The 11777-nt window shown below is 37.6% G+C and overlaps 1 protein-coding gene across 1 annotated transcript; it reads right to left on the bottom strand.

The window, feature by feature from the left end:
- Nucleotides 1-9180: 9180 nt before the first annotated feature.
- Nucleotides 9181-11251, bottom strand: LOC149202355 (auxin-induced protein 5NG4-like). The gene is made up of 4 exons (XM_089401566.1): nt 10979-11251; nt 9679-9834; nt 9416-9567; nt 9181-9343 (listed from the first exon to the last, which is right to left on the bottom strand). Exons 1-4 carry the CDS (start codon nt 11249-11251, stop codon nt 9181-9183), a joined length of 744 nt encoding a protein of 247 aa, XP_089257692.1.
- Nucleotides 11252-11777: the final 526 nt, after the last annotated feature.

Raw genomic sequence — 11777 nt, 5'->3', positions numbered from 1 at the left:
GCTTGGAGATATGGATGAACTTCTAGAAGATCTAGATGATGTTGTTGAAGTAGATGGACTGGATGACTCATCTTTAGAGGAAGGAAAATCAAGTTCATACCAATTTGGTGAAGTTGGTTGACTTTGCATTCTTCCTTTTCTTTTACTACCCTTAGTTTCTAACTTTTGAAGAAGACTTTCAATTTCTTCAACACTCTTACTTTTTTTTTCATCAAATATTACATCCCTACTTACAATAAATTTTCCATTGTTCAAAATATGGTACCCTTTCTTCTCATCAGAATACCCAATCATTGTGCATTTTAAACTTCTTGAGTCAAGCTTAGTTTGTTTTTCTTTCAGAACTAAGGCATAACATACTAATCCAAAAACTCTAAGATGTTTAACTCGAGGTTTGAAACCAAACCAAGCTTCATAAGGTGTGATTCCGTCTAAAGAAGCAGTTGGAGATCTGTTTCTTAAGTAGATAGTTGTATGTATTTCTTCTACCCAATATGTTGGACTTAACCTCTTGAAATTTAACATGGATCTCGCAATTCCTAACAAGGTGTGATTCGTTCTTTCGACTACTCCATTTTGCTGTGGAGTGTAAACATTAGTAAGATGTCGTCCTATGCCATTTTCATTGCAATAAGTTTTGAATTCATTTGAAGTGAATTCTCCCCCATTATCTGCCCTAAGAGTACCTATCTTTTCTTTGACTTCATTTTCAACAAGTTGGCGAAAAATTTTAAACTTCTCAAATGCTTCTGACTTGTTCTTCAAGAAGTAAACCCAAGTCAATCTGCTCAAACCATCAATGAATAGTAAGAAATATTTGCAACCACCAAAGGAAGTTTTGAGTAGTCCACAAACGTCACTGTGAACTAGTTGTAGCCACCTGTTTGCATGCCATGAACTTGTTGGAAAACTTTCTCGACTTTGTTTGCCATAAATGCAAGCTTCACATTTTGAATTTTCCTTTTTGAAAGTTGGCATTCCCTTAACCATCCCTTGTTTCTACAATTGAGAAAGACTCAAAATTTAAATGTCCATATCTTACATGCCATAGTCTTATAGGTGAAATACCTGTAGTCACTGCCCCTGCAAAATCGGAATGCCTTGGAATAACTGTCCCTTTCATCCGTAACAGTTTTCCATCTTCATAACCTGTCATGACAGTTTTCAAGCTCTGTTTCACTAAATTAATCTCGACTAAACCATCTTCAATAATCATCTGATGTCCTCCTTGTCGAATCGTGACTAAAGAGAGCAAATTTTTATTAAAAGTTGGTACATACCATACATTGGAAATCATGTTTTCTCCAATGTCGGGGAGAAAAAATTTAATTGCTCCTTTTCCATAAGAAGTATGTTTGGTATCATCAGCAAGAAAAATGGAATTATGTTGGCAATCTTGAAAATTAAAAAAAAATCACGTCGACAAGTCATGTGCTAAGTTGCCCTGGAATCCAAGATCCAGGCATCTTCATAATCACTTCTAAGATGGGATGAAAGTTGTGATGCTAGTGAGGAAGTAAAAACATATTCTGGGTTATCATCATCTTGATCATTTGCAAATTCCATTGAATGCTGCTGAAACTTGGGAAGCTTATTAAGAGATGTTCGACAATCTTTAGCACAATGGCCAACTTTGTTACATCTTTAACAAACAATTTGATTTAAGTCTCTTCCTCTTCTTGAAGATTGTCCTATGCCTCTACTTTGACTCATCCCCATAAAAGAATGAACTACAGACACATCCCTTGGTACTGGCCATTCCAAAATGGTTGTAATCTTCTCGGGGTCCACTGCTAATCCTTCTTTAGATATGACATGTCCCAAGTACTGTATCTTGGTTTGGAAAAATTCGCACTTGCTGCTTTTTGCGTACAATTTATTTTCCCTTAAGGTCTGTAGTACCATCCTTAAATGTTCTTGATGCTCCTCCTCATTCTTGGAGTATACCAAGATGTCATCTATAAAAACCAATACAAAGTGATCCAGATACTAGTGCAACACGTTGTTCATGAGACACATGAACGTCACAGGAGCATTGGTGAGACCAAAAGGTAACACCATGAACTCATAGTGTCCATAGCGTGTTCTAAAAGTCATCTTTTGTATATCTTCCTCTTTAATTCGCAATTGATGATACCCCATTCTCAGGTCAATCTTTGAAAAAACTGAGGCCCCTCTGACTTGATCAAATAGATCATCTATTCTTGGTAGGGGGTATCTATTTTTTACTGTTAAATTGTTTAACTGATGGTAATCTATACACATTCTGTATGTACCATCCTTCTTTTTCACAAAAATAACCAGTGCCCCCGAAGGGGAAATGTTGGTTCTGATATATCCCTTGTGTAATAACTCATGTCATTGCATTCTTAACTCTACTAATTATGGATTGCTCATGCAATATGGATCCCTGGACACCAGAATAGCCTCGGGCAATAGATTTATCGTGAAATCTATATCCCTGGATGGGGGAAATCCTAGAATTTCTTTTGGAAAAAATCCAGGAATTCCTTGATGACTGGAATCATTTCCAACTTTTCTTGTTCAGATAGTTGAGGGTTGTCCTCCACCTATACCAAATACAGTTGACAACCTTTCCTGGCGCTTCTTTTCAACTGTAAGGTAGAAATTTGTCAAACCATTACTAGTTTCGCTTTTCCCTTAATGACCATCAAGACCCATCAGTTCCTACACATGTCACTATTTTCTCCAGACAATTTATAATAGCAGCTTGCTGTTCTAACCATTCCATTCCCACTAATATGTCATATGACCCAAGTGGAAGAAGATTCAATTCTACTTCCGAGAAATAACCATTAAAATCAACAGGGCACTGTTTCACATACTGAGTTATTTTTCTCTTAGTTCCCGTGGCTAGCTGTACTAGCCATGCATTTCTGAATTTTCTATTTTCAAATTGCATTTTTCTATAGTTTGGGGGCTAATATAGCTTAAGTTAGCCCCCGGATCTATTAAAATAAACATAGTCTGGTTGGATATTTTACCTTCTTTTTCTGGCATAGTAGCTTAATGTTCAGCTTGCCGATTCTCCAGGGCAGCGCTGATCCTTGGCATGCTCCTTGCAATATCATTTACTATAGTGGCCTCTTGAACTATATGTATGTTGTGCATAGACCGGGAGTTATGTGGGAAGTCTCGCATCATATGAGGTCCCCCACATCCCTAGCACCTTAGTGATTCTTTGGTGGCATCATACTTTTTGTTGTTCGGTTCAGTTACTCTTGAGCCCATGTGAGACTAAGCAGGAAAAGGTATCACATATCTAACCCATTTTTCAATGATCTTTACCAAAATTTTAGAAATAGAGCAGTTTTTGCTTCTTAACTCTCCCACCAATCCTACCACCCTCCTTCATCTTCCACAGTTTGCCACCTTCATTTTTTATTTTGAACTATTGATGACATAGCCTCACTTTCATTATTACTTTGTCCATGGTTTTTGGGGTATCAAATTCAGCTCTTTCCTTGTACGAGACCAGAAAACAGTTCAAGAAACGCTAAATTTTAGCTTTATCTTCCTTCAAATAGGGTACATAACACAACAAATTGGTGAGCTTGTTTAAAAATTCATCCATAGATAGTTTCCCTAATTTCAGCTCATGAAATTCCTTAGCCTTATCATCATAATACCTTTCGCTCAGGAATCAGGCCTTAAATAGTTGTTGAAACACTTCCCATGATACTGTTTTTTCTTCTAATGCTTGAACACTCTTTCGCTCCTCCCACCACAGAGTGGCTTTACCCTGCAATTGATAAATTTCCAATCATGCCTTCAAGTTGCTTTCATATTCATATACTTGAAAATATTTTTTCATATTCAACAACCATGCCTCTGCATCCTCCTCCTTCTCACCATCAAACACTAGTGGTTTGATCTTTCTAAATTCTCCTTGTAATTCAATATTCCTTTATTTCTTATGTGCCCTTGGTGATTCAGGATTGGTTTCTCCCCTACTTCTCAACTTATCAGTACCTATCTTCCTTGTACCTTATTGATTACGCCGTAAGGCGTTTCCCTCTGAAATCAACTCCCCTCTCTGCCTACCTGTCATCTTTATACACCATAGGATTATATGTTAGACGATTGCAAAGGTTTCAGCCGTTAGATTAGAAGCTGAAACGGTTTGCGCACTGTTCCATTCTCATTTTCCATTATTCGACCTTTAGCTTAACCAGGAAGGGAACGGCCAATTCTCATTTTCCATTCTTCCCTACAGGCGAAATTGAAGGGAACTCCATCGCTGGATCAGAGGAGAAGGAGGAGGAGAGCACCATGGTCGAAGGGCTAACGAAAAAAAGCGTCTCATAATGGGTATTCCTGAATTCTTCTAGTTATGACAATTAAAATGGGCGTTCCAGACGCTCCAAGTTATCGCTGCGCCGAGATTTTGACAGCAGATGAAGAATGTGGCTGCAAGACAGTCGAATTGAAGGAGCCTTTACCACGCGGCCATACGGACTCTCTCCGCGGCGCTCAGTCCTATCTTCTGCAAACATAGAACAATTATGCTGTGCAAATACAATAATGTGAGCGATAACAGATTACCATCCTATCCTCGCCATTAATACTAAAATATATAATCCTTGGCTTGTTGGCATGGTTATCTTGTGAAGTATTAGCGCAGATAGAGTCCAGCCAAACGATAACAAGTTCTATTGTTAATTTTCCTGCCGTTGGAATCACCTGAGTGGGGAATTTAGCAATTTTTCATACAAGCTTGCCGAGAGGAAGGCTGGATCTGGAGGTGGCTGCCAGGGATGTGTTTGCTATGGTAAGAGGTCCCAAACTGGAGCACATACACAGGTTTGACCTTAAAACATCTAAGAAATATAAGCATGCTTCTGTTGTACTGTTTTCATTTCACTCGCCCAATTCTTCCATCAAACAATTCATGAGGAATATCTCCAGTGCCCATGCTGTGCAGTCCATCTGCTGCACTCCTTGCTGAGATTTGTGACTGCAATGATGGATGTAAATACATTGTATTCTGCACTGTGGAAGAGGTCACCATCCTTCTTGCTCGTCGGATGCGTGGAATGCTGAAGCGGCTGACTGATACCCTGTGCCTGCTGGTATCTCAAGACTGTCTGACAAATGGCTACCATGTGGCATGGGTGCGACCAGGGCATACTCTCTGTGGATGAAAGCGAAATTGATGGATCTGAAGAGCCGAGAATGAGGGAGGGTGAAAAGAAGCCCATGACAGAGACCAAGCTGGACAGATTTTCAATCCCTGAGATATTTGCTTACATTTATCAGAAACCTATCCCAGAAGAACGTTCTTGCATCTGCATTCCACTGCATCCAGCAGAAAACGATGACTGGACAGAGTTGATGATGAAATCATTGGGGTCTAAGGATAAAGAAGGCAGAGGAGTGAGAGTCATGGCTTCTGATGCCCTTGAAAATTACATGGCTTTGGGTGCCCAGGAAAACTGCATGTCTTCTGAAATCATGGAAGCCAAGGGAGTGGAAGTCACATATGGGGCATGTTCTTTAATATTGCCAAGGGTAAATTATAACAATGTTCTTAAACATGGCACTGACTGGTTGGTTCAGAACGGATGGTTTCTCTTCTTCTCTATTGGCAAGAAGGGCAATATGGGATTACCTGGTTGACAGTAGAGGAAATGGGTTCGCCATCAATGTATTTGTAACCAACGCTCGGGTCAAGGCATCACAAGTCTGCTCTGCTAACACCAATAAAGAGCACATCATGTTTGCCAGGTGCTACACTTCAGAGGTGATTTTGTAATTCTCAGAACCTTATCCATTATAGGTGCTTCTGTGAACTCGATTTGCTCTTTTGGTTGGGCTCTGCTCGTTGCAATTGAAGGTATTGTTGTCAAATGGTGTTATGCACACTCTATGCCTCTCTAAACCTAGTGTGGCTGCCATTGTTATTTGTTTGTGCATGGACTGTCCCCATTTGTATTTGGGAAGATTTCATATAATGTATCCTTTGATTAGAAGAAAGCCAGTTCCCAGAGAGCCAGTTTCGAGGGAACCAGTTCCTCCTGGAAACCCTTTGAATAGAAAAGGGTCAGTTTCCAAGAAGCCATTTTCTATATGTGCAGATGGATATACAGTGCTCTACAAGGTCTGGTTTGGGTGAACTGGGCAGCAGGAGCTTATGTCAAAATATAATTCCCGCCCAATTATCACTAGACTCTGTGAGACAAGGACCAACGCATATCCTGCTGAGAAGTGGACTGACAATGGAATTCTGGTGTACTCTTCAGCATTCATGCTCAATGCATTCTTAGCTGGAGTTCGGGGCAGGTGGGACTCCATAAGCAAGAACGGTTGGAAGAATATTTTCCTTAAAAATGTTTAGGGCTGTGTTTTTAGCGCTGAAACACAGGGCCTTGTCTGTTCTCCACTGTATAGTTGGCTTGGCTTTGTACAGTTTGCATTTACTTTGGTTTTCATTACTATAACTTGTATCTTTTGCGAATTCAGTTTCAAAATACAGCTGAATTACCTTCTTGTAATTAAGGTTAAGGTCTTTCCTATTTAAATTATGATGAGAGCATTTGTTTTTTTAAATAAAAAATTGTAAATGTGGTATGATATACTTTTACAAACAAGAGCTTTAAGCCATGATGGGATGAGCGAAATATGTTGTATTTGAGCCAAATATATCATAATTAAATGGATTTTCTGATCACTATGAGTTTCGAAAAACAAAGAAATTATGTACAATTTTAACAGTAAAATATTATATTTAATATATTTTGTATTTTAAAGTTAAGATGTAATTTATAAACATTATACAGGTTTCTTTATATATTTTTTTTAAATAAGTGGGCTTTTATATTTAATAACTTGCAATAGGGTTATATCATTATTCTCTTTAATTTATATTTATTTTTTAACAAAATATTATTAATATCTATTTATTTATATTTTAAAATAAGTAGAAGTAATATTTTTTTATTTTATAAAAAATGGATGATGATTTCCAATTATATTCTGGTTTTTGCTATCAAATTTGCATGTCATGTATGGGATAAGTTCAAAATACTTAATAAGTTAGTTGGATACATGACATTCTTATGTTATAAAATGTAAGGGTGTGAGTTTATGTTGTGGTCAAACCAATTTATGACAAAATAAATTGTTTAACTAAAAGGTATTAGTCATCAACTTCTTGGAAAAGTATCAAAATTTGGCTTAATGTTATAACTCTAAAAAATTCAAGAGAAGAATATAGTCTATTTAACATGAATAGTCATCAAATGAGCTACAAACATTTTATGACTAATTATTACGCCGTAAGGCGTTTCCCTCTGAAATCAACTCCCCTCTCTGCCTACCTGTCATCTTTATACACCATAGGATTATATTTATTCCGTAAGGCGTTTCCTGAACAATATTTCTTTCAAATTTTCTCCAAACAAAGAAATGTATGGATCAGTGTCCCAAAACTTGCTAGCAAATAGCAATCAAAAACATCGATTACTAGTTAACTTTTCTCCAAACAAAGAAATGTATGGATCATTGTCCCAAAACTTGCTGCCAAATAACAAGCAACAACATCGATTATTAGTTAACTTTTATCCAAACAAAGAAATGAATGGATCATTGTCCCAAAACTTGCTGGAAAATAGCAAGCAAAAGCATCGATTACTAGTTACGCCGTAAGCCGTTTCCCTCTGAAATCAACTCCCCTCTCTGCCTACCTGTCATCTTTATACGCCACAGGATTATATGTTAGACGATTGCAAAGGTTTCAGCCGTTAGATTAGAGGCTGAAACGATTTGCGCACTGGTCTAATGGTTACAAATTTGTTGCTGAATCTGTCTCTGAAAATTAGTTGCTGAAACGGTTTGCGCACTAGTCAAATGGTTACAAATTCGTTGTTGAATCCGTCTCAGATCTAGATTTCCAGAAGGTATCAATTTAATTCGGATCCGAATGACCACAAGTATTTCTCGAAATTTGTGCTTATCCACTGAATTTTTCTGAGCTGAAGACTCTAGGAGATTCCTTAAATGCCCTAATCTGAACGTGTTTAAGTTCATATTATTTGGTGTTACAGATTTCAGACAGTTTCGTGAATTTTAGTTCAGAATTTATGTTCTCTAGTCTGCAAAAGCAGAGCATAAGATGTTTGATTTCTAATGGCCGACCACTGATGCTAAATTTTTTTAGGCAAACAGGCGTTTACTATGCATAGAACTTCTGGCACAGGAACCTTTTTGCACATTTTGGTGAAATAGACTGTAAAACCAAAGGAAATGACAATCGAAGCCGAGTCTTCTCCGTTTTCTTCCAGAAACCCTCACGTTAGCTAGTGCTATGAGTAGGTCAACGCATTCCTTGCTTCTGCTCAGGCAAAGCCAATCAGCTTCCTGAAAACACAGGAGAAAACTGATCCTTTTCATGCTCTATACAAGGTCCCGATTGGAGACACCTCTTACGGTAGAGCCAAGCACCTTCAGGTGAACTATTTTGTCGGATGTTTCTTAGAACACGCTATTTTATTCATACCTTCTGTGTGAAAGATCAAATTAATCAAAATTTTGAGGATACAGCTCGTGGAAAAGGATCCTACTGGCGCCATTCAAAATCAGTGCAACCAACTCTTTATCAAAATTAATCCATGTAGAACCTTGATAAAGTGGTGAGCAGCATTCATCGGAAATTATTCAAATGATAATATTAAAAAGATTTCAGAATGTAGTTAATGCTTTACAAATTCCCGCTTACCAGCAGCTGGTGAGTTGTGAGCATTCACTGACTATACATCATACAAATGATAATGTAAGGATTCAAGAAGATTTCAGAATGTACATTTTCATAGTTTATATGTACTGTTTTTTTTTCAAACTGTGCAATAAGTTTTTGTCTAATTTGTCACGTAACCACATTACCTATGAATCTTGTTAGCATTGAACAACCGAGAATAATACACAATAGTTTTATAGTGTTGGAATTCTCAGCGATTCTACTGTGTTAATGACTAAATGTTTATTACAAACATTGCAATTTTTCAACAAAATGTGAAGAATGTTAGTGTAGTAAAGGTGATTTCACATCCACTACTTCAGAAGCAGTTCTACTGTGTTAATGACTAAGTGTTTATTACAAACATTGCAATTTTTCAACAAAATGTCAGGAATGTTAGTGTAGTAAAGGTGTTTTCACATCCACTACTTCAGAAGCAGGAGGTGGGTGCTGATTTTTTCTCCTTCTGTTGCTATGGCTATATCTGCTTCTTCGTCAGAAGATATTTTGATCTGGGTAGCATTGTCTTGGCTTTTGCCCCACAGAAAAAGGTAGAGACCAATGAATATAAGAATCACGCCCATCAAACTGTTCCAGTGCAGGAAAATCAAGCATTTCAGTTAATTAATTTTTTAAATCTGTAGGCAGAATGACACACACCTTCCCAGACACAGTGTGTCTCCCAGAACTATAGATGATAAAATTGTTGAGCACACGGTAGACACTGGGCTGAATATTGTAACGTATACTGGCCCTCGTTTCTGCAAACACCATAACTGTAATGGAAATGCCATTGCATTGAATATGATTCCCTGCCAAATTGAATTAATCTTCCACAAATCAGCTTAACCAACTAACAAAAATTTAAGTTATTCATGGCTGGAAAAATTGAGGAAGAACATCATTCATGTATGTAGACTTACTGCAGCGACCACAGTCAAAATCCCAGCCCTATCCAGTGTCCATGATGTTGGAATGATGCCTCTGTCAAGAATGGCTATTAGGAGAGCATTTTGGATGGAGCCTAGAATGGTAGTAATTGATGTAAGGGATAGTGTGGCTGGAAACTTCTTCAATGTCTCAACTTGCACATGAAATTATAATCATACATTTGATTATATAATATTTTATTTTTTGAATATATATAATTTTTAATTATGTAATATTTCATTTTTGAATAGATAAATAACTTTAGTATTTTGAAAAAGTTTTCGAGCATTTGAATGGTATAGATTTCATAGGTCATATGTAATTCAACCAAATTTCTAACAAATTTGAAAAAAAAAAGTTCCAACCTAAAACAAGGAGACTATGGTTATAACAAGTACAAACACTCCATTTTAACAAAATCTGAGTGTGGCTTCGAGCACTTGGTTCTTTTCTCAGTAATGAGTCTATTGGTGGTGACAAATTATTATGCACCGTGACTTGTGATTTAATATTCTGTCATAGTCTGTTTCTTTTCAAAGTTTGAATTAGCATCTACTTCCTATTTCTCCTATAAATAGATGCAGAAATTTCAACTAATGTGTGTGATTTTCTGACCTTTCGTCATTGTTATACTTGTAGAGATTATTGTACTGCAACAAGCAGCGGGAGATGGAGATATGTTCCGTTCCTTCTCCTTCCATTAGAACGCCACCTCTGTTCTTCTTCTATTTGATTGTATTCGTTATTCCTTTTGGCTTTTCCACACCTCAACTATCTAATCGTAGTCATCCTTATCTTTCCAATGCTTTTGATCACGAGGCTCTGCTCGGATTCATGTCTGCGGTGACTACCAATTATCCATCCCAATCATTGCGCACTATTTGGAAACCCAATGTTTCCTTCTACGAGTGGGAAGGAGTCCTTTGCAGTCCGCGCACACAGCGAGTGCTTTTGCTCAAAGTAGATAGCATAGGATTACAAGGTACAATCCCTCCTCTTCTCGCTAATCTCTCGTTTCTTAGAATGCTCGACCTTCGAAATAACAGTTTTCAAGGCTACATTCCCTATCAACTGGGAAGTCTTTTTCGCTTAAAGATGCTTCTCCTGTCTTGGAATCAACTCGAAGGTTCTATTCCGCCCACTCTTGGTGGGTGCCGAAGTCTACAGAACTTGTCTATGCCCTATAACAATTTGAGAGGAGACATTCCGTCCCAACTGTGTGCTCTGAAACTTCTAAATACAGAAAAGGGTTATAATTAGGTATCAATTTAATATGCAAGGTGGTAGGGAGACCTGCAATATCATGGTAGTGGATAACATTATCACTGCTGAGATAAGGTAAATACACCCTCTAATTTGGTTGCGTGAATCTCCCTCGTGTAGAATGGTTTCCACTAGGTGTACTGTATTAGTGTTGGAAACTGATGTGGATTGTCCCCACAGAGGCCAGAGTTGGGCTAGAGTAGGACCTTGAAGGAAACTCATAGCCATTGCTCCACCCACACAAATTACAGTTCCCAGAATTTTGGCTCTGCTGTGAATACACATAACGTCTACTTTCTCCATCCTACACATTTGACACTCACATTAGATTCTGGTCATAATAAATCTAAATGATGTAATCAACTCCAAATGAAAGCATCAAATATTTTAGCTTTTATGGCCGGACTCTAGCGATACAATTGTGAGTGAGATTGCCATCTTCGGTTGTTTGAAATATATTATTGATTCCATAAATGGATTGAACACTTGAGACAATCTTGGAACACCTGCATTATGCAGGTTACACAACTCAAATATGTAATTGTAACAAATATCTACCGAATTTTGAGCAAAATTGACCAAAACTTAGAAGAATCAGACTATAGGAACAGGGGAAAATTTCTCAAACTGTATGCCTACGGTGTTTGAAAAACTGTTTGCTGATATTTTTTGGGCATTTAACATCAAATGTCCCGATTTTTGGATGGAAGATAGTAGGAATCTCCATGCAACATCTGCTTTACAATCAGTGCTACCTTTGTCTAGGAGCTGCAACTGAGAATTGTCTGTTCTATCAAAGTCCTCGAGGACTTGCATCTAGCTTCTTATA

Source organism: Pinus tabuliformis, chromosome 2_1, assembly GCF_031772625.1.
Source record: "Pinus tabuliformis cultivar Carrire ecotype Pingquan chromosome 2_1, CPIR1, whole genome shotgun sequence".
Taxonomy (NCBI): domain Eukaryota; kingdom Viridiplantae; phylum Streptophyta; class Pinopsida; order Pinales; family Pinaceae; genus Pinus; species Pinus tabuliformis.
Note: the sequence above shows the minus strand (reverse complement) of the source record. Positions and strands in the feature narration are given on the sequence as shown.

Excerpts from the sequence above, each read along its gene's own strand:
- LOC149202355 (XM_089401566.1), bottom strand. The coding sequence starts at position 11,251 with ATGGAGAAAGTAGACGTTATGTGTATTCACAGCAGAGCCAAAATTCTG. Across the intron at positions 9,835-10,978 it reads CCACTACCATGATATTGCAG|ACATTGAAGAAGTTTCCAGC; the intron begins GTCTCCCTACCA and ends GTGCAAGTTGAG. Across the intron at positions 9,344-9,415 it reads GACACACTGTGTCTGGGAAG|TTTGATGGGCGTGATTCTTA; the intron begins GTGTGTGTCATT and ends GCACTGGAACAG.